A 24492-nucleotide genomic window follows, 5' to 3' on the forward strand; every position below is an offset into this window, starting at 1 on the left:
ACCTAGCGATCACCATAATGTGGAATATGGTTATAGTTAACTGACTTGACCCACATCCCATACTACAGATATTCACCAGCGTGTCCCAAGTTTAACATAGTTTTACGCCATTATCCCAAGACAAACACCACACATGACCAGGGGAATCTTGCAACTCGGATTGGAACCACTAAAGCGACAACCAACCCCCAAAAGACCGAAAAAGGAGCGACTAAGCGACATCTAATTCCCCAAGAAAAACCAGATTGGAGCGACTAAGTGACAACCAACCCCCAAAAGACCGGAAAAGAAGCGACTAAAGCGACAACCAACCCCCAAAAGACCGAAAAAGGAGCGACTAAGCGACATCCAATTCTCCAAACTGATGTGTCACATATATAGAACGATTTACACACACTAGCTGTTGCACCCTCACCCAAGAAACATGGAATTATGTGTCACCCTAGGGCCGCTACCGAAAACGCATTATGTCCACGATATTTAATCGATCGCTAGAGGACAGATTCCCAGTATAGTACTTGCACTTACAGAGAACACAAACTGAATCATGGGGGTTCTGGAATATTAAGACACATGCCTAAGCCTTAAAGATAGATAGCTCAAGGCCAATTTAATAAAGAGAAGAGTGACAATGGTCAACTCAATAATAGTGGCAATGACCAACATAATAAGAGAAAAGTGACAAGGGTTAACTCAATAATAAGGAGAGTGGCAATGGCCAACTCAATAAAGGGATGAGTGGCAGATCCAACTCAATATATTTGATAAGGCAAGGACAAGGCTTGCATCCATGGCCCCACATAAAATAAGAGAAATCACTTATAATTGGCACCATGTCATAATCCCAAAAGGGCCAATAATTGATGATAACAAATTAAAATGAAAACAGAGGGAAGGTAATAGGAATCTGAGAACAGATAAGAGACATGTAAAGAACAAGTGTAAAGACAAGGTAAAATGCATCAACTCAATTAAGACAAAAGGTACGTAGAAGGCGCAATAAAATAACATGAAGGCAAAAGGGCAGGATAAATATATCAACTTAAATTAACTTAAGCTTAAAGTATAGAACCCTCACCTCTTAAACTCGATCACACTTCATCGTTGCTAGAATTGAGGATACGCGTTTATCGTACCTATCTCTAGCATAGTTGACATGATTCATTTAGTTAGATCATCACATTATATGGAGTGTATGGTTAAATCGTAGCACTTACCCTAATTTCAGCATATGCACTTTCTGAGCCGACTCGGTTCGATTCGGCCTTTTCTCTCCTCCTCTTTCTTTCTTCTCTTTTATTTTCCTTTCCTTTCCTTTCTTCCTCTTTCTTTCTTTTTCTTTTCTTTTCCCTTTTCTTTTTCTTTCCTTTCTTTTCTTTCTTTTCTTTCCTTTCCTTTCTTTTCTTTCTTTTCTTTTTCTTTCTTTTTCTGTCCTTTCTCTTTCTTTATCTCTTTCTCTTTCTTTCCTTCTTCCTTCCTTGCTAATCGGACAAGTGTTGGACGTAGGCCAGTGGGGCCCACTTGTGAGCAATCACTAGTGGGTACGTCCCATGTTTTCTCCGGTCTCTTCCTTTGAATTAAATTTCAAATTCAAATATGAATTTGATTTTTAATTGAAGATAGGGATTTGATCAGATTATTTGGCCTTATCCCAATCCCACCCAAACTCTCCTTCCTTTGTTATAAAAAGGAATGCACTTCTCTCGTGTAAAGCATTGAGTCATATGATAAACCGAGAGTATACATAGAGATATTGTGTGCACTATAGTCTATCCATTTTAGCTTGTCCTTGGGATGATCTGATCCATAGATCGCAATCCGGGGCCACTATATACCGTAGGATCAGAGGTGTGAATAGTTCCATCTGCTCCAGTAGTAGATAGGCGGGTCGTTGAAGCACCGTTCTTCTGCTTTGTGAGGGTTCCAAACTACGTGTAGACCGTCAGATCTTGAGGGCTCACCTTCCGCACTTCCCTTCAGTGGTATCAGAGCATTCAACGGTGGATCTCCGATTATCTTCATCTAAAAAGGTAAATGGCCCATCGTTTCTTTTTGGATTGAAATCCATGTTTGATTTTAGGCTGTATGTCAGAAATATTGCTTATGTATTAACGTCCATCCATTCGGCGTGCTTCTTTTTAGGCTTGAGAAGAAAAATGGAGTGGGCCCATATCAATGGAGTGGGCCCCTCATGTATTAATTAAGATCTTGCTCTTGTTCCCCATATCAATGGAGTGAGCCCCTCATGTATACCAAAATTAAATAAATAAGGTTCACATGTGGCCCAATTGATTTCCGGAATGGCCAGTTTCTTAGCCATTAATGCTTGAACTTAAAATGATCTACTAGCACTTTATCTTTGGATATGATTTTTTTGTAAGCATGCCTTAAATTAAGTTGTCGAAACGGATGGACGGCATGGATGTATACTTTATGGTACTTTACATAAGTTGTTGTATTGAAGTACATATGTATACATCTCACCCAATATACAGTAATACTTGTTATATTAAACTACACCACTAAATGGATGCTGGTGACGTATCTCTCAACACAGCACTACATACCAGGCCTGGGCCCCACCTCATTGCCGGGCCTACACTAGAATATTGAACACATACAGCATTACATTAACATGATATAGCATTTTCGTGTGCTATAGCCATGTGTAAGTATGTTGTCGTTCTAGTATAATCCGGACTGTCCATCTACGAAGAGATCATGGATTGGCCCTAATTTAAAATAATAAAAAAAATCCAACTAGATGGAAAGATGGGATCTTATACATGTGTTCTTTATGTTATCATGTGCGCCTACAGTTAAAAACTTATTAGGGCCTGGATGGTGAGAAGACTGCCTGGCCGTCTATATACGTGTTAGTTCAAAACCCGTCACCATAATGCATACCCATCTATATTGTTGTCATTGACGTATCTCAAAACAACTAAATCATTGCTGCTGTACACGTGGGAAGCTAATCTGCTAGTGTACATCATACCAGCAATATCCATGTTGTATTGAACTACACCACTACTGCCACTGCTGCTGTAGAAACGGATTGACTGATGTTCATAACATCAGCCATAGTGACGTCAGCTATTCATGTGGGTCTGATCACATGGTATAAGATGAATCCAAACCGTCCATCCATCAGGCGCATGGGCATTCTCTTTTCTTGGAGTGTTTCTGAAAACTCATCTTGGCCATCATGGGTAATGTGTTGGGATAGTTTGGAACTTCCGATGAAAGGGAATTGTGGACATGAACTCATCCAAGACATGGTCCGCTTAACTGGAGGGTATGGATCCATAGGGTCGTATCAGATCCTATCCATGGGGATGTATCAGATCATATCCATGGATCTATGTTGGGCATAGTTTGATTGGAGTCTGATTGAATTCAATTGAACAAGATTGGACCCAATTATGACCAAGTCGACTTGGACGAGTCACACCCATAATCTGGACCCACATGAATGGAGTGTGTTTGCTGCACCAAAATCCAACTATGTTGCATTTATAATGACCTGCCAAATAAGATAAGAGTTATGCTCTGGTGGGCTAAGTGTATAGGAACCCTCCATTAGGTCCAGTACTTATCCGCTACTTGGCAAAAATCATAGGAATCAGATGGTTTTAATATCCCATTATTTTTTTATTGAGGTGATGAGGGCGGCTGGCTTGGGTCCGTAGAAAAGGGTCCTATTAGTGTTGCTGGCTCGGCTGTTCTAAGATGAACGGTTGAGTCATGTAACTTGGGTGAAAGCCTAAGGCTACTTGGTTCCTAGAGTGGAGGGTACTACGTTAACCTGGGCTATGGGTCAGTGCTGACTGCTGACTCAGGCCTAATGCGCCCAACGGTTTTAATTCAGTCGGACCACCATTGTTTTTAAAGATGGTCCTGAGAGATATAAGCTAGAATGATGTGGCCCACCTGAACCTTGAATTTTTTATTTATTTATTTATTTTTATTTCATGCTGCTACTTTATACCTGTTTTTTAGATTTGATCTAAGATTCATGCATATGAATGTTGTTTCCTTTCTTCTTCACTATTGATCTAGAGCTCATTAGTGAACGAAACGATCATCAACCATGATGATCAATGTAGATGAACGGATCCATCATCAACAATGATCATTAATGGTAATGATCGGATCCATCACTAATGGTCATGATCACAGGTGAAGATTGTACTCTCTTTATATCTAAGCACTTGATTTTTCCTTTCTGATGATGATGTTAATATGCATGAAAATATTCGGCTTGATGTATTTAGATCTAAGCCCCCTTATTTTTTATTGGAAAATATAGAAAAACTTAATGCTTAGATACTCCCTATACACATATAAAGGTTGTGCATAACCTGAGTGGGAGTTTATTCTCCTCCACCAAATGATGCATGTAACCATGTAATGGAAGGTTGCAAGTTATACAAATTTATTCTTATAAAAGTATTAAACCCATCTTAATTAGAGAACTTGATTGTTCTATACCGCCCATTCGGGTATGTGGACGTTCAGATCTCATTAAGATGTGTTAACTGCTTTTATACTTTGAAAATTTATATAACACGTAGAAATGCTGATGATTAGTGTCAATACCTTAGATCTTAGCTAAGTAGTGATACTCATGCAATGTAGAGATGGCCACCAAAGTGTTAATCGCTGAACAATTGAAAGGACAACATTTCAACGACAATAATTACGAAGACTGGTCCCGCGCGGTGAGATGCCTTCTGGACGAGGACGACATATATCACACACTCGATGCAGTTCAAGAGGAACCCATCCTGGCTGAAAACGGAAATTTACAAGAACATAGGGTTGGGATGACTCGCTATAATAAGTAACGAAAATAAAATCATTCAGCCCGTAATGTCCTTCTTAGAACTATGCACAAAGAACTCATACCTATGTATGAAGTGCATGAAACCGCTAAGGGAATCTGGGAAGCACTGACAGATGCCTATGCACAGAAGTCAGATGCGAGAGTTAGGGCAATGGAATTAGAATTTCAGGAGTATAGGATGCCTGTCGGCTGCCCCATCAAAGATCATATCCGTAAGATGGAGCAAATGATAGGTGCCTTTAAGAATGTTGGGTGTAAATTGACTGAAAATCAGAAGATTATAGTCATGCACCATTCCTTGCCTGAATCTTGGGCCCAAATAAAAAGAATTCTGAACCATACTGATTCTATCACTACGTTCAGAGACTTTTGTGGCCACTTGGTACGTGAGGTTGAAATGAATGCAATTCAGCCAAGTTCGGCCAAGGCCTTTGTAGCAGAGACCCATAAGCAGTAAGCTAACAATAAACGGTTCAAAGCTCACAAAAAGGCGAAGAAGAATAATCAAGAACAGAAGACTATAGCACCTGCTCCAAATCTCAAGAAGGGGAATGGAAAGAAGAAGCAGAAAAAGACAAATATAGTCTACTTTGTCTGTGAAAAATGTGGGGGTATTCGACGCCAGACAGTAGCGATCTTTCGATGGGGATCTGCGGGTCAAGATCCCATTTTGATCTTCTCTCTCGTTCGGCGATTATGCCTGCTTCAGCGCCCGTCTTCTTCCTTATATGGGTTGGGCGGTTAGGCCCGGCTTCATCCGTGGACGCCCTTCCCTTTCCCATGAGAGAAAGGAGTGTGAAGAGCGAGAAGATTGTAGCAACTAGTTCAAAAAGGGCCATGGGGTGGAAAAAGCTTGAGAATAGGGTGGATTTGGGAAGTTTAAGAGTTATGAGACAAAAAGATGGATTTGTGCACTCAAACGCATTCCATGTGTTTGTTCAAATGTCTGCATGAGATTTTGTTGATGGATTGTACTTATTAAGTAGATTAAGACAGGATTCTTAGTCTCCTTGGTTATATGAGTAGTTTCTTCGTATAGTGTAAATTACTACTATGTGATTTATGGATGAAATGCATATGTATAACAACATGTTTAGTGAGTTTGATAAAGTACTCAAATGAGATTTAATTTTGAATTGATTGTTAAATGCTGTTATGAATATTACATGTATCCATATGTTGTATTTGAGTATGATTGGGACTACAATGTAGTCCAGGCAATCAGTAACGATTCCCATTTAAGTGGCCTAACTAGTTTCGCCACATTTGATGCATTCGGTGAATCCGAGTCGTACGATGATCGTCGACAGTGGTACCATGTCGATTAATTCAGCGTACACTTGTACCAGTTGAACTTGTCTAATAAATTGATTGGCTTATTGTGTGTTTACCATGTATAGACGCTACTGCTTGAATCTAAGGTACCACTTACTAATGTAAAAGCCCGTTTCAACTATGGTACCACGATCTGCTAAGACTCATGAGTTGGGCATGGTGGTATGAGACACCATAGTTGAGCTGTCAGCCTACGCTAGGGTGACGAGCCTCCCCGTAGTAACCAGTGAGCAACCCAAACTCGTGAGCCGAATATAGTGGTATGAGACACTGTATTCGAGCTGTCAACGAACCTTGGCGGAGCCTGCCTACGGTCTTAGCATGGATTGGGGTGAACCATCTAATCCGGACCCCCTTCGAAAATAGCGCTCCAGTTGGTAGGGCATTGGTGGAGTAACCTCGAGTATAAACTCATGAACTTGCCTATCCACTGCTTTTAAATCAGGGGTGATGTTGCCCTATAACTTGCCTATCGTATGTGATTAATTAGGATTGACGACCCTAGATGGATCATCGTTTAGGTAAATGATATAAAAGGAGGTACCTTAGCTTCCCGAATCTATTGTATGATAAACCTAATTAAGAACTTGGCTGACATGACCATGCACCGCATTGCATGTGCCTTTGGCGAGGAAGAGCACAGTGGGAGTAGCATGTGCAATCGTGAGATAGTGTCGCTGAGGGAGTGCAGGCGAGGGCATGCATCATTATAGCATATCATTCCTGCATTAACAAGAGTACTTAGGACATGAGTGTTGTACTGTTTTATCATTACTACTTAACTGAATTGATAACATGTTAACCTTTGCGTTATAGTTTCACTGAATTAGCTACTCATTCCCACCTAGGATGGTGTTTTAAAACACCAACCAGACTTTAATTTAGATGCAGGTCCTGGCGAGGCTTACGCGACGGAGCCAGTTTTCATAAACGAGGAGGAGGAGTTCTCCTACTTTTAATTATCAGGCGGGTTGATGTAAACCTCGTGTTGCTTCGACGGGACCACAGGGATATATGATTTAGTTGAACACTTTACATTTCGACCTTTTGTATAATTTGGAACAAATTATGTATATATTCAGCCCGGTATTATGTTCATACTCTGGAGGTTATGAAACACGTATATATTACATATATTTACCTCAGTCTTCCGCTTACTTAATTACATTAACTCTGGAATATGATATGCTGATTTGGTATAATCTCACTCATGTTTAAATGCACTAATAAGGACAACATTTAATCATCATTATCTATGTTGCATAAGTGATGTGTTGGAACTCGGGAGTTGAGCTTTGCTCAACTCCGATTTTTAGGGCGTTACAATCCTTTCCCAAGATCCCTCAGCTATCTCAACATACTTACGTGCCCACTTTTGCATGGTGAAACCCTAACTCTAAATCTAATCCTAAGAATAAAAGAAAAATCCTACATTAATAAGAGATCTAGAAATATAAAGAGAAAGAATTAGAAAGAAGTTACCAGATTGGAAGTTCCTATGTTAGAATCCTGTAAAAGAAAACAAAACAAGTTAGTTTCTAAAATTAGAAAGTTTTTAAAAATAAAAATTAAAAAGATGGGTTAGTTTCTAAGACCAAGAAAAGTTTCTAAAAAGGGAAATAACTAAATTAGTTTTTAAAAATTAATTAGGAAAGTTCTAAACCTAAATTAGAAAACAAGTTAGTTTCTAAAAACAAAAGAAAACCTAAAAATAGAAAGTTTCTAAAGATAGAAAATAAGACCTAATCCTAAAAATAGAATGATTAGAAAGATATTACCAATTTAGAAAGTCTAACTCAAGGTCCTACAAAATAGGAAAGTTAGGTTAGTTTCTAGAAATCAAATAGGAAAAATGAAACCTAAAATTAAAAATTAGAAAAACTCTAATCTTAACCTAATTCTAAAACTAGTTAATCTCAAAAGAATGTAACCGTCAGTCCCCGGCAATGGCGCCAAAAACTTGTTCACACCCCAAGTATAGGGTCGTGATGTAGTAATAATCTCAGTAAGACTGAGGTTGAATCCACATGGATTGAACCTTGTACATAATCTGAAAGTAACCAGAACTAGAACTAGAAGAAGATGTAATCTAAATTAAGAAATTTTAAGAGAAATAATGGTGAAATATTAGACTAAAACTTGTAAAATTCAAAGGTGGGAAACTAGGGTTTTCAACGATCCACTTGTAGAGATCAGGGAGATCTAAGCTTGATTCATGAACACAACTGGACTTAGAGTCCCATCTTCATCCAATTAGAGGATATAACATTAAAAAACAAATCTAAACTTCCTATGATCCAGTTTTCAAGAGATGAGAGGGGTGTGAATTAGAATGGATTCCATTACAAAACTATGCCCATGAGATAAAGCAAACAATAGAATTTAACAAATCCACAACCAATCTGAGAGATATATGAATGTTAGGAAGGATTCCATTATCCTACCATGCCCAAGGAACGATGGTGAGCAACAGGGTTCCCGAGTTCATAACCTCTATAATGAAAAGAACATGCTCAAAGCTATCGCAGATCCATTGTAATTTAAGTCACAATAAATCATTAAAAACTGAAAGCATTCCTTATAATCAAACTAGAGTCAAAGATAGTTCAACTAAAACGATGAATCAAAGCATATCAACCCATCACACTACAAGCTTCACCTCTTAGCCCTAGCTAAGAGGTTTAGCTCGTCATAGACATGATCAAGCTAAGTTCTTTTAATGAAAACATCAAAGGAAAAGAAAGAAAAAAAAAGGAAGAAGAAAGAAGAAAACTTAGCCGGCCCATGCTCCTCCCGCTCTCTCTCTCTCTCTCTCTCTCTCTCTCTCTCTCTCTCTCTTCGCTTCCACGGCTACCTGGATGATCTTCCATGTCCCTATCTCTCTCTTTTTATAGCCAAGACTAGGTTGGCTAGGAGTGGAGTTGGTTGCTGTGGTGTTACGTAACAACAGCCGCATGCGTAGCGAAAGCACAAAATGTCTTACGTTTGGAGCAGATTTGTGGCGCGGAATCAACTCATCCGTCAATTCTAGCTTCTTGTCTAGGGTCGTGGCCACCCTCTGGACACATTGGATGGTCCGGATCGGTCATCCGATCAACTCCATGGTCGCACAACGGGCCACGGAAGCCGGTAGCGTCAGACATGCGTAAAACCTATGCAGGGGCTGCGCTGAGGTGTTCGGTGGGCCCCACAATGGTGTTTCCAACGAAATCCACCCTGTTCATTGATTACTGGTGAAAAACTAGTCAGGAATGGGTGATTTTGGTCGAGTTTTGGTGCGACCCACTATATCAAATCACCTCGTCGTTCATCCTGTAATTGACAACGATCTGTATGTGCACACATGCACGGGACCAAAAGGTTACCATAGTTACGGTCGTCCCCATGCCCTGGATCAAATGGACGGTCCGGATCATCGAGATGGGCCACGATGGTGGCCCACTACACATCACAGCAGTCGTCCGTGCAGACGCTGCTGCGTAAAGCCGAGTGGAGTCGGGTTAAAGACCCTTTGACCGGACTTGTCGATCTAGTGTGGTGCGTGTGTGCACCTGTTGTGCACAAGCACCCCTTTATGTGGGGTCCATTGTTATGTTTATGAGAAATCTACTTCGTCCATCCTCTTTTTCATCCCATTCAAGGTGTTGAGACCAAAATTTAAGCATATCCTGATATCAGGTGGGCTCCAGATCAGTGATTTATGGGCTGATCTGTCCGTTGGGCCACTTTCATAAAGATACAAAGGCTGAATTTCAACATGTAGGGTTAATTTAGGGTCCTCAGGCCAAATATAAAGTTTCAAGCCAAATGGATGGTGGGATCCCTATGATCTTGCATTCAGGATGACTTTCAGGCCTCTTGGACTTCAATTACTTGATTTTCTCGGATCTTTGGCGTGTAAATTTTTCGATCTCGGTCCCCTGGGGTCCGTTCCTTACCTTGATGATTTCTCAGCTTTAAATCCATGCTTTTAGTACCTTTTTTCAGTCAAGACTCCTAAATTCACCTTGCAACACAAACATGATTAAAATAGGGCATTAAACAGTATCATGTTCATAAAATCAGGTAATAACTAGGGTCTAATATGCAATATTTGACCCTCAACAAAAACCTAGTGCTACATTTTACGTGACCATGAAAATTTGAAAAAATTTGATGCAAAAAGTGATGAATGAATATTCTTAGGATATACATTAAATAGTCGTGCATATCGTATTTTAAATAAGAGAACTCTGGTGATTCAAGAATCGATAAATGTTGTAATTGATTATCATTCAATCAATCCCAGTATTCACTAAGATGATGGTGATGGTGATATCATTCTGATTAATTAAAGTGAACCATCCTCTAAATCAAATTCTACTGATTTAAAGTTGGTAAGAGACAATCAAACTAATCAAATTCTTGATAACTCTCTGGTGTTCAAATCATAAGGTAATTGAAAAATATTTACAATCATGTTTGCTTTACTTCTCAAATTGAACTGACCAACATAAATGAAGCACTAACTAATGAAAATTGAATTTTGGCAATGCAAGATGAACTAAATCAATTTGTAAGAAATGACGTGTGGTATCTTGTTCTTATACCATCTTATAAAAATGTTATTGAAACTAAGTGAACTTTTAAAAATAAATCTCAATTCGGGACCAAAAATATTCACATTTTCAACTATCCATTAAATGCATGCTAGTCAATATAAATAATTAGCATGGAATATTATCATATTCAACCGTGCATCACACCAAGCTCATGTTTACATTGGGGGATGTACATACTATTTCTCCTCTAATTTTTCACTGCCCATATGCTAAAAGTGTACTCTCCTCCCATGAGATCACGGGTAAAAGACTGGTTGGTTCCGATTGACTTGGTAAGCCCTTAATCAAGTTGGGACTTACCAAAGTTGAGATTGAATGGTATGATCACATGAGTCAGAGCTGACACGGGGTCACACTCTCCCAAAGTATCAACATTTTTCTCCTAAAATATTTCATCACACGGGGTAGCACTTTAGTGGGTGTTACCCTTACTATGTATTACCTAAATAGATGGATTTTTTTATGCATCCACGCTGGCCATCCATTTTCCCATATTATTTTAGGCATTTTTTTAAAAAAAAATTTAGTTAAATTCAAATCTCAGGTAGACCATACAACTAGAAACAATCGCGAATGACCATTAAAAACTTTTTGTGGACGACAAAAGTTTTATATGTATCTTATCTTTATAATTTCCCTTCATCCATATTAGTTTGATCTTATGAACGGTTTAGAAGGAAAGAAAACATTACTGTGGTCATTACTGTGGGCCATAGGAAGTTTTTAATGGTGGACGTTCAATTGCCACTGTTTCCGGTAGTGTGGTCCAACTTATATTGAGTTTTTTCCTACTGTACGACTCACCTTTAAGCCAGCAACCTTCTCACGCCCGTCCAAACTTACTATACCAAACTAAGCCGCTGGTGTACGGGCGACTTTTCACCAGACCAAAATACCCCCCACCATTTCTTCCAGAAGCGGATTGGTGGTGCGAAGACGAGCGCTGATGCTCCTCGAACTCCGAGTTGTACGAACTGTTCAAAAGAGATCAAAGTTACATGGGCCCCACAGTTTTGTATTTATTATATCCACAACATTCATCCATATTTCGAGATCATTTCAGAGCATTATAAAAAAAAAAAAACGAATCATATCCAAAGATCAATTGGACCACACCACAAATAGCAGCGAGAAAATTGATTTTCGCCGTTAAAAATTTCATAGGGCCCACCATAACATTTATTTTCCATCCAATCTATTCATAAAGTCACAAAGACCTAGATGAAGAGGAAAAACAAATTTTATATTGATCCAAAACTTCCTTGACCCCTAAAAGGGTTTCAATGGCAGACATTCAATCCCCCACTGCCTTTTACAGTGTGGTCCACTTGATAGTTAGATCTATCTTATTTTTCGTCTCAAGCCTTAATACGAGCTCGCCAAATATATGGACGATTTGGATATAACACATACCTCATGATGGGACCCACAAAAGTAGTGGGGATTACACCAGCCCCAAAAAAAAAATAAAAAAATACAGTAGTGTGCGGCGGCAGTACGGCAGTACTGCCGTGGCAGCCTACACAATTTTATTTTATTTTATTTACCGGGAGAACTTTTTCTTCCTATATTTTTCTCTAATACATATTTATATAAATATGTAAATATAAGCATATAATTTTTTTTCCTCTTTTTATTCATTACTTTCTTTATTCATTTAATTAACAAGCATATCTCTTAAACTATAATGAGTTACTTGATGTACCATATATGATTTTGGGGTAGGAGAAGCTATTTTAGCCAACCAACCTGGTTATTTCCAAGATTCCATCAGGTTGATAGTCGAAAATCCATTTCATTCACTGTGCGGTCAATTTCAATCAGTTCGCGGTCAATTTTATTCACTTCACGGCCAATTTCATTCACTTCATGGTCAATTTCAATCATTTCGCGGTGAATTTCATTAACTTCGCGGTCAATTTCATTAACTTCACAGTCAATTCCATGCATTTCGCGATGAATTCCTACGAATTCCCTTCACTTCACAATCAATTTCATGCATTTCGCAGTCAATTCCCTTCACTTCACGGTCAATTCCATGCATTTCGCGGTCAATTCCCTTCACTTCGTGGTCAATTCCGATCCGGCACTATTGCCACCGACCGCTGGAAGTCCGGGCAGCATTGCTGCCCAGGGTGCGGTAGTGCCGCTAAGCACTTTTTGTTTTTTTTTTGGGTGGGTCCCACTTATACTTGAGAGCACTTGTATTTAAGGTCCCCCACATGCCCAAACCCTCATCTTCCTCTTTCTTAAACCCTTTCTTTATCTCCCTTCCTAAAACCCTCTCTTTTTTATAAAACTCTCTACCATCTTCTCATCTTTCAAACACCTCACTCTTCATCTTTCAAACACCTCTCTTCTTATTTACACAACCATCTTCTCATCTTCCAAACACTCTTCATCTTCCAAACCTTCAAGATTTCACGCTTATTAATGCATCCACGTCCTCTCAGAAAAAGAATGCAGGTAGCTTTGAGTAGAATGGAACATGGAAGATGTAATGTGATAGTAGGATGAAGATTCTATGGAGATTTAATTTAAAAAAATGAGTGAAAAGAAGGAATAGGAATGATAGAGATGAATTCGAACGTGTATTTGGGTGTAAGGGAGAGAATTGAGTGAAATTGATAAAGCAGGGGTAGTGAAATTGTTTTGGATCAATTCCCTTCAATTTGCGGTGAATTTACTTCACTTCGCGGTCAATTCCCTTCAATTCGCGGTGAATTTCATTCAATTCATCTACTTCGCGGTGAATTTTCTTCAATTCGTGGTCAATTCCATTCACTTCATGGTGAATTTCCTTCACTTCGCGGTCAATTCCATTCACTTCATTCACTTCGCAGTGAATTTCATTCACTTCGCGGTCAATTCCATTCGCTTCACGGTGAATTTCATTCACTTCATTCACTTTGCAGTGAATTTCATTCACTTCGCGGTCAATTCCATTCACTTCGCGGTGAATTCCATTCGCTTCATGGTGAATTTCATTCACTTTGCAGTCAATTCCATCCAATTTCCTTCACTTCGTGGCCAATTCCATTCATTTCGTTCACTTTGCGGTGAATATCATTCACTTCATGGTGAACTTTCTTCACTTCGTGGTCAATTCCATTTACTTCGCAATCAATTTCAATGGCTACGGTTATAATCAGTAGCCATAGGGAGCCTCAACTTTTAGAAATCACATTTCTGATAAAGGAGGGGCATTTTCAATGGCTACGATTATAGCTACGGTTATAATCCGTAGCAATAGGGAACCCGGCTTTTAAAAACTACATTTATAACAAAATAGAAGCATTTTGGTCCAATCAACGTGCATCCTTACAGTACAGGGTATTCTTGAAAACTAAGTATGGGAGGGCATAGTAAGGTGCCTGGCTCATAAGTGAGTTATACAGTTGGAAAAATTTCACTGATATCCGGATCTGCTTTATTTTTAAGAACAAGTCCTGAACTGCACGGAGAAGCAGATGGACGGTGTGGATATAAAACACATCATTAAAGTGGGACCCACGGTAAGGGTAACACCTAATCCGCGCCCATTAAAGCCAAGCTTCGGATGGCCGGATGCCAACCGTGTGAATGTCACACGTGTGACAGTTTCGGAGTACTCGTTGGGCTCACCATGAACACACCGCCACAGGAATCAGGTTGGTCCGCTCATACGCTAAAGAATGCATGGGCTCAAAGGACGCGGATTGCGTGCTGACAGCGTCAGGAGCAAGTTGCTACTGGCAGTGCTCTGTGAGCCTCGCATGATATATATTTTCTTTATCCAAGCCGTCCATCTATATTTCCGGTTATCATGGATAATATACCAAAATTTAAGGAGATCCAAATCTCAACTCGACCACACCACAAGAAAACAGTGGTGATTGAATGCCTACCATTAAAAACTTCTTAAAGTTCACTGTAATGTTTATTTGTGATCTAACCTGTTGATTAGGTCACGCACATCTGGATTAAGTGAAAAAAAAAACAAGTATTAGCTTAATACAAAACTTTTGTGTACCCTAAGAAGTTTTTAATGGTAAGCGTTCAATCAACACTCTTTCTTGTGGAGTGGCCCATATGAGATTTGAATCTGCTTCATTTTTGGCTTCGCGCCCTAAAATAGTATGGATGGCTTGGATAGGATACATACATAATGAGGCCCATGGAGCACTGTGAGTAGCCACCACGCTACTGGGGCGGTCAGTATACAATCCGCGTCCGTACACAAATGAATCCAAATCGTGGGGCCCACATGGAGACAAGATCTCTGTCATACGTGCATCTCATTGTCACGTGCGAGAGCGAGTAGCCTTGTAAGTTGTAACTTTTTTAACCTCCAGACTTGAAACATTCATTTCATCCATGAACTGAAATGGAGAGAAAAAAATCTAATGGATAATGCGAAAGACAAAAGTCAAAGGCACCGCCAGAAAAAAGAAAAAGAAAGAAAAGAAAAAAAAAAAAAAAACAAAAAACGAAAGAACCAAATCACGATCACGATCCGAAACGCATCCAAACGTTCCTCTCATCTCTCTCTCTCTCTCTCTCTCTCTCTCTCTCTCTCTCCTACTCATTCCTTCAGTTGCAGCCACCCATTTCTTCCTTCCCTCTCTTTCAATCTTACCCCATGACCACAAACTCCCTTAATTCTCCACAATTCTACAAAGAGCACACCGATTCTGCGTAGGTATGGCACTCCGCCGCCTCTCCATCCTCTGCTCCCACCTCCATCCAATCAATTCCGATTGCCCGAGTCCGAACAACGAACGATCAAGATCGAATGGTCTCTCATGCGTGTCCTTGTCGAATTGCGATAGCGGTTCCGAAAATTGCCAAATGGATGAATCCGAGAAAGGGAATGAAGGGAATGGTTGTGTGTTTTGCATGATAATTCGAGGCGAATCCCCTGCATTCAAGGTATTCATTTTCTTCTTAGTTGGGTGTTTTTATATCTGAAATTGAAATTCATTGATGGAGTTTCAGTTCATTATTATTATTATTATTATTTTATTGTTCTTTTTCTCTTTTTGTGATTTTGCAATTTCAGAGCATGCGGGTGAAGGTTAGCTAATTCGGGTTTTTTTTTTCATTTTTATTAATACCCATTTGCAGTTTGAATCAGATGTATCTATTCGTGATGTTGGTATCACTTGGTAGCAAAATCATTTGTCGGATTTCAACTAGTTTTAATGTTTTTTAGGACTGCAATTTTGGTTCATTCAAGTGACATTTATGCTTATTGGCTTCCATGTTGGTATTTTTTTTTTTTTTCTAGATATGTGCTTTTAAAAAAAATAAAAAAATTAAAAAAATTAACACGCACACACACCGCCACACACTTGCGCCGTAGTGAGATTTCACCACCTATGGGTACTCGAACCCTTGACCAGGTGTTGAAACTCATACGAGTCTACCACTGGAGGAAGAGCAAGGACCCAAAATTGATTATAAATTATATTCTAGATATATACTTACTGATGATAGCCTTTTGCCATGTTGAATTGGAGAATAGCTTCATGTTTCAATTTGCAAATGCAGTGTTTTTGGACTTCTGGAATTGAAAATCTTTAGTGGGTTTGCAGTATTATTATTGAAAATCTGTGCTTTTGTAATTTCAGCGCATTCTGGTGAGGATTAGCATATTCAGGTTCATGTTCATCTTGTTTTCAATGAATTAGATGTATCTATTCGTGATGTTGGTATGTTGGGACCAAAATCATTTTTTGCATTTCAGCTATTTTTATTGTTTTCTGAGGACTAGACACTTATTGATAGAATTTGCTCATTGAATCAAACATATCTTAATGTTGCAATTCGCAAATGGCAGTGTGTTTGGACTTTGGAATTTAAAATATTTATTGGGTTTGTAATGTTTTTGTTACTTTGTTTGGGATGTGCAATCTTGGTATGGAAGAGCAAATGGTTTTAGTTTGAGGATATTGGGTCATGTTTCCCAGAGATGGACAGCAGAAGGCAGCGGAAGGCTTGGCGCCATGATTATAAGGGATAGCATAGGGTGCATTTGGATGACCTATCCAACCAAATCCAATTACTGGTCTGGTGAAATGGAAATGCCAAATTGCAATTACCATCTCTAGCGTTAATATTGAAGGAATGGGGTACTTTCAAGGTGATTTTGCTACAAATTTACTGTGACTTGCAGGCTATTCCAGATTATGAATGCTAGGAGAATCCTCTTTGGCAATTTCGTCTTGTTTGGACTGACCCGTACGTGATTCAGTTTCTGTGCGACCAAATGTAGCTCTAGTTTGAATTTTGATTCAGAAACCTGATTTTTTAGATGATATAATTATGGCTATCTAACAACTAACATGGCCACCTCTCATTTTTAAATTGTGCCAATGTCCTCACCGACACAAGTGGATATGCTCATTTAAAAAGCTAACACCTTTGGACATGCTCATATAGAAGAAATAAGTAATTATGTTTAATTATTTTTATCGTTTGTATTTGCGATACTTTTTTTTTTCACATATAACTAATTCGTAGTCATGTTTGTTATTATCATTTATCATTGGGATTTTTGCAAACTGCAAAGTATTATTGAAATACACATTTATTATATGGATGTAGTAAAATATTGTACTACACATTTATTGAGGTAAAATATTTATATGGATGTAGTAGCGTATCTGACTTTTAAAAACCATAGTTTCTGGAACCTATGCACTTCTCCAATACCAACACGTATTTCCAAGTTAGATGGGATTTGTGGAGAGAAACTGACGCAGGGGAGGACGTGAGGTCGAGCACCGTCTTCCTCAAGAGGATAACTATTCCGAATCCACGGAACTTCTTTGGACTCCTCACAGAGACTTCTCGAATCCACGAGGAAAGAAAGCAGAAAATAGAAATAAATTTTAGTAAATTCGAAATTGATTGATGAATGCATAAAAACGAGTTCACAACCCTTTAAATAAGGGTACCAAGCAATGGGAAAGAAATTAAAATCAAACTACAACTCAAACTCCTAAAATCCGCGACTTACTATAAATAGTAAACTTAATATTTATAGACGGTCGTGATGTCTACTAGTGCGCAAGGTTTTCGGCCAAAAATAGTAAGTGTCCTATTTGGCTTCACCAAACCGTTCTCCTAATTATTCTAAGCTCTTTTCACGTTGGGCGCAACTCCTAAAGCCCGACGGATGAAGAGTTATAATCAAACTAAAACTTACTATTTATAGTAAAAACGGAATTAAAACAGGGAAACGACCATCGATCAAGGGGTTTTTCGCAATTCCGGGCTGCGCAACCCGGCGTAGCGGGGTTGGTTGGCTAAAGTAGCTCGTTCTACCCCAAAATCATATATTTTACGTCAGATAACTCATCCCGGATTGCAAGATACGCCCGATCTAAGGTCCGATGGTCCGGATCACTTCTGTCGTCGACCGGGCCTTTTCTGATCCATCTTGGCCATGAAACTGTCCGCGACCCGCTCTACATCAGAAACCCATCTTAGATAATCAAATCTTAGCCTTGAAAGCTTTAGTTCAGATGCCTTGGAGCTTATCTTTTTTAGTAATCTACATTGTATTCAGAACTTTCCTGTTTCTGTTTTAAGAGTCTCAAACATTCTTGGACATGAAGTAGTACTGTACCGTACTGTACTGTAGAGTGTCTAGTCAGCATGATCATAGTGAAATTTTTATTTTCATATGTTTATGTGCTCTCTCAATTCCTGTGGTGAGGCTATTATGGATTTGTACCCATGTGTTACCCTGTTAATCTGCTGTTGGAGTGTGGTTGATTTGCTTAGACATGCACATATTTTTTTTTTTGATTGGTGGAAAATATAAATTAACACAATCAATCTGTTCTTGGGTCAAATGAATTACGGTCCAGATGATGGTTGTGATGATAATGCTATTTTGGCTTTGGTTATGGTTGTTGGAGCTTAATTCAGCTGTGATGGTTACATTGCATGCTAAGCCATTGATTCTTGAAGCTTTTGGACGTACTTCAATACGGTTGGGGTACATTGCTGGGGTACAATGCAATGTTAAAATAGTCATCGATCAACTCTGAAACAGAGTGAGTTCACTCAGTTTGGTTAGTCTCCGAATAAGGCTTGCCGAGTCTGAACTTTGATTTTGTAAAAAGAACAACTGTATTTATTAATAATGCGGTTGATTCAGTGTAAAATCTGCGAGTTTCTTATTAACTCAGTCAACTTGCAGTCGAACATCGAAAAAGCGATTTCCAAGTAGTCTCCAAGTTTATGAACATTGGCATGTGTCATTATGGTAATGGGTGCAATCATTATACATCATACTACTAGTTTTGATGGTATGAAGAAAAATTAGGAAATCACATATCCCTTAATGACCTCAAGTCAAGGGTTATGAAACCCTAACTTTAGCCCATTCTCTTCTCTCTACATTCTCCTTTTTTCTCTTTCTTCTTTATTCTATTTTGCACTATTTTACATGATATTAGATCTATGTAATATCTTATCCTTCTTCTTTTTCTACAAATCTTCTTATTTTTTCTTTTCTTTTATCCCTTGGTGTCCCTTATCTTGCTTGTGCTGAAAATTTCTTAAGAAACTAAGGGTTTTTTTTTTTTCTTCTTTTGTGTGCCGGGCCTTTTATGATGGTCTGTGTGTGCATGGGGGAATGAAGACATCGGCTTCTTGAATGATATCACCTCAGGTGTGATTGTTGCAAACGTGTGGGCTGTTTGCCCATGTTGGATGTCATGTTCGGGAGTGTATTTCTTCATGGCCAATTGGAAGTAGCGTACTTGTGGGCTGGATTTTTTGTCTGAGGTGTCGTATGCATCACCTGAAGTGTTCAAGTGTCATGTTCATTGATTGTGCTAGGTCAACATGTGTTTGTTCTTGTGAGGTTCTCTTCTTTTATTTGTTATGGAGATAAAAATTAACATGAAATCCAATTTTATAAGCCCATCTAATTTTTTAGGGGTCTAGATAACCTTTATTAAGTTAAATGGGACAAATTATTTACAATGGTCAGAGTCAATCTAAGTTTTTCTCATGATCGAGGATAAATTGAGATATCTAATAAAGAGAAACCTGATGAAGAACCCAATAATTATGACCAATGGATCTAGGAAAATACCCAAATTTGGACATGGTTATGTAATAATATGGAACCCTCAATAAGTGCAAATGTCATATTTCTAGATACAGCTTATGGAAACGTGAGATGCTCTACGAAAGATGTATTCATTTGATTAAAAAAACATCACCTGTACTCCTTAGTTATTCGAGCTTCAATAAGGAGATAAATCGTTGGGTGAATACTATTCCAAACTCAAAGGAATGTGTGAAGAGCTGAATGCATATCAACTCCTGACTACCAATTTGGTGAAGAGTTCCAAGTGGCCAAGTTCATATTGGATTGAAACATGATTATGAACTAGTTCCTGCACAGGTTTTTGGTGGCAGAGATGTGCCATCTTTAAACAAGGTATATGCATGCTTCCAGCGTGTATCTTTAGGCTCTACAAGTGGAGCCAATGATAGCTCGACTCTAGCATTGTTCTCTGAAAGGGCTGTGGTGGTGGCTGTGGTAGAGGTCCTCTTCGGCGGACTTAGGAAATGCACCCATTGTGGGCTTTCCAATCGTTCTATTGAAAAATGCTGGAACCTCCGTGGGAAGCCTGTATAGGCTAATCAAGCTTCCCACACTGGTGGGAGTAGTGGGCCTCCTCTAGCTAATTCTATATCTACTGATCCACAGACACGTATGACTGGTAAGATGGTTACTTTGTCTTAAGAAGAATATTTCAAGTTGCTGAACAATCTACAGAATCAGTCTGTTCCTATTACTTCTGTAGCGACTTCCACCCTTGCGGCTACATTCGTGACCATAGGCATGACTTGTTTAGGATCCAAGCCTTATACTCCATGGGTAATTAACTCTAGAGTGTTTGATCATATGACAAGTTAATCTAGTGTGTTTTCGTCTATTGATGGCTCATTAACAGGCTCTTCTCTCACTCTGGTAGACGGTGCCCAATCTAAAGTATGTGGAATAGGTACCGTTTGTACAAGTTACTCTCTTTCATTATCCTTTGTTTTAATTGTTCTAAAAATTTCCTTTAGGCTTTCTGTTTGTTATCTAACTTTCTAAATCCCTTAACTATTGCATTACTTTCTATCCTTCGTATTATATTTTCTAGGACTTTAAGATGAAGAGGAAGATTGGTGGAGGACATGAGCATGACGGGCTATACTATCTTGATCGTGATGTTATGGGTGCAATAACATAAAAAGACATCTCAGCTTATTAATAGCGCTACTGTCTTGGTCATACATCATTGAAGATTTTTAAGACCGTCATCCCTTCCTTGTCATTGATGTCATATCTAGAGTGTGTCGTACGTGAGTTAAGTAATCATTACTGTGTTAGTTGAGAAGTGTCATTTAATTCCTTTCTCTTTAGTTTAGTCAAATGTTTGGGATCTAGTTAAAATATCTAGTAGGTCTGGATTTAAGTATTTTATTACATTTGTTGATTCTTGTTCAAGAATGATATGGCTTTATTTAATGAAAGAAAGATTTAAATTATTTTCTATTTTTAAGACCATTCACACGGATGCGCAAAATCAATTTAATTCAAAAGTATTTGTATTTTGGTTTGATAATGTCAATGAGTACATGTCTTAAGCTTTTAGGTTTTTTTTTTTTTTTTTGTTTTTTGTTTTTTGTTTTTTGTTTTTTGTTTTTTTGTTTTTTTTGTTAAATTTTATTTTAAAATTATGTAATAGGAAGCGTACATTAAACATCATATGCATGCACATACCCCACAACAAAATGGGGTTGTAGAACGGAAAAATCATCACATCCTTGAGATAACTCGTGCTCTCTTGATTCACATGATTGTTCCGAAGAGTTTTTGGAGCTATGTAGTACTCACGAAATGTTTTTTGATAAAGGGTCAATTGCCTCGTTAAATTTTGTTATCAAATACTCCGTTGTTTGCTCTACCTCTTGAAGTTTTTGGATGTGTTTATTTTGTCTATTAGTTGGAGGCCGACTATGATAAGCTTGATCCTTGAGCTGTTAAATATATTTTTATTGAATATTCTTGCACGCAAAGGGGTTATCGTTCTTATAATCCATCACTTTAAAGACAATATGTATGTACAGATGTTACCGGTTTTTAGTTTACCCCGTTCTTCTCAAAAGATGACAAATTTCTTAAGACGACTTTTTCTTATACTTGTTATGGTCAACGAAGACATCCAACCTCCATCATCAACTGCCTCTTCATTCCCACGGTGCCTCATTTGAAGGTCTACTCATGACGAAAACGGACATATGGTATGGTCGATCACGACGTGCCATCCAACCTATCTTCTTTAGAGACTTGTAATCCAGTGAGTTCTTAAGATATATTTGATATTCCTATTTCCCTACGGAAAGATAAGTGTACATGTACCAATCATCCCATCTCTAAATATGTTTTCTTTCATTGCTTATCTCCAATTTTTTCACGACTTTGCCTGTCTTTATCTTCAACCTTTGTTCTCAAGTCATATGAGGAAGTTTTGTTACATAAGGGGTGGAAGCAAGCTATGAAGGAAGAGATGTATGCACTTCATCAGAATGACACTTGGGAACTTACCACTCTTTCAACTAGTAAACTTGTTGTTGGTTGCAAATGGATCTACGTAATCAAGTTTGAAGGTTCGCCTAGTCGCTGAAGGGTATGCTCAAACACTTAATGTTGATTGCAGTGAAACCTTCTCTCCTATGGGCAAGTTGAATTCCATTTGAGTAATACTATTTGTAGCTATTAATCATGTCTGGCCCCTCTTCCAAAATGATGTAAAAATGCCCTCCTTCATGGTGATCTTATAGAGGAAGTTTACATATAGCAACCTCGTGAATTTGTTGCTTAGGAGCCATCTAACAGTGTGTAAATTATGAAAGGCAATTTATGGGTTAAAACAATCTCCACGTGCATAGTTTGACAAGTTCAGCAAGGTTGTATTAAACTTGGCTTTATTTGAAGGCATGCTAATCATTCGTTTTTGTACCGAAATGTATCTCAGGTCCTATTATGCTTGTAGTATGTGGATGATATTGTTGTTACTAGAAGAGACAATAAGGGCATTGAAGAAATAAATAAGTATTTTCAACAACATTTTCTCACAAAAGATTTGGGTCATCTTCAATACTTCCTTGGTATAGAAGTGGCCAGATCCAAAGGAGTGAATCTATCGCAGCAGAAATATGTTTTGGATTTACATATGAAGATGGGTCTTCTTGGGACTAAGCTAGTTGACACGCCGGTGTATCCTAATCATAAGCTTCTAAGTGATCAAAGAGATGCAATGGAGGATCCGGGGAGGTACAAAAGATTGGTTTGAAAACTTATTTATTTAGCTATTGCTCGATTCGACATATCCTATGTAGTGAGAATGGTTAGCCAATTCATGAGTTCTCCAATAATACCTCACATGGAAGTAGTTATTTGAATTTTAAGAGCAGTAGGTCAATGAATTTTATATAAATGGAATGGTCATCTTCGGGTCACAGGATATTCAGATGCAAACTAGGCATGTTCCTTAGAAGATAGACCATCCACTACTGGATATTGTACATTTGTAGGAGGAAATCTAGTCACTTGGAAGAGCAAGAAGAAGAGTGTGGTGGTCCGATCGGTTGTCAAAGAAGAGTACAAAGCAATGGCTCATACCTCTTGTGAGTTGATGTAGTCGTCAAAGCAGATTATAGAGCAATTGCTCTTGCCTGTTGTGAGTTGATGTGGATTAAGAAATTGTTACAAGAAATGTGATTTAAAGTACACACACCTATGCAATTATTTTGTGACAATCAAGTTGCTTCACGCATAGCAAATAATCTGGTCTATCATGAAAGAACTAAACACATCAAAGTCGACCATCATTTCATACGTGAGAAAGTTTCTAGCGACGAAATCTCAACTCCACATGTTCGATCTTAGGACCAACATGTTGTTCACCAAGGCTTTTTGTTCCACTCACCACACACACACACACACACACACACACTCCAAGCTTGACATAGATAATATCTACACTCTAGCTTAAGGGGGAGTGTTAATGAATGCGATATGGGCCTATATAGGCCCAGATAGATGGGTTATTTTGGTCTAGGACATAAAGCCAATTTTTAATTTTGTTATTAATGGCATTTCTGTAATTATGAAACTTTCAGAGTATAAAAGGAGGGGGGATGTGAACCCTTAATTCAGCCCATTCTCTTCTCTTCTCTGCTTTTTCGTTTCTCTTTCCACTATCTTACAAAAGGCAAATAAGTGAATGATGATTCACATTGAATTTATGGATGCTCAAATGAAATTGGACCTGCTATCCTTGTTCTCAAATTCGAAACATATGCGAATGGTCAATGGTGAATGCTGTTTTGGACTAATGTAAAATTAAATATATCCTATTTGGTTTGTATTAGAAATCGATCATTATCTTCCTTTTCTTGGATGGGTACTATGTCACACTTGTAGGTTTTCATTATTTCATCTTATTGCTGAAGCATATAGTCATTTGGCTTTATGTATTAGGGTGAGGGTTATATTTTGTGCTGACCAGCTTTTAAAATTTTCATGCACCCAGCTTTATGAAGATGATATATGTCTCTGTATTCTGGATTCCAACCCGTTGACTCATGGGTAAGGTACCACTGCATGAGATGCGATAGTTTTAGTTTCCTATAATGCAA

At 38.5% G+C, this 24492-nt stretch overlaps 1 protein-coding gene across 2 annotated transcripts in view; it reads left to right on the forward strand.

Annotated features, from left to right (window-relative positions):
- Nucleotides 1-15284: 15284 nt before the first annotated feature.
- LOC131246326 (adenylylsulfatase HINT3) overlaps nucleotides 15285-24492 on the forward strand; it is a 28368-nt gene continuing 19160 nt past the window's right edge. The window contains exons 1-2 of one of the 2 annotated variants that reach the window (XM_058246305.1): nucleotides 15287-15696; nucleotides 24387-24442. In XM_058246305.1, the coding sequence (XP_058102288.1) occupies nucleotides 15469-15696; nucleotides 24387-24442 (284 nt within the window). In that variant the 5' untranslated portion in view covers nucleotides 15287-15468. Of the gene's footprint in view, nucleotides 15697-24386; nucleotides 24443-24492 lie in introns of both variants that reach the window. The other variant, XM_058246306.1, reaches the window with a different exon arrangement.

The sequence above is a fragment of the Magnolia sinica genome, chromosome 5 (assembly GCF_029962835.1).
Source record: "Magnolia sinica isolate HGM2019 chromosome 5, MsV1, whole genome shotgun sequence".
In the NCBI taxonomy this organism is placed as follows: domain Eukaryota; kingdom Viridiplantae; phylum Streptophyta; class Magnoliopsida; order Magnoliales; family Magnoliaceae; genus Magnolia; species Magnolia sinica.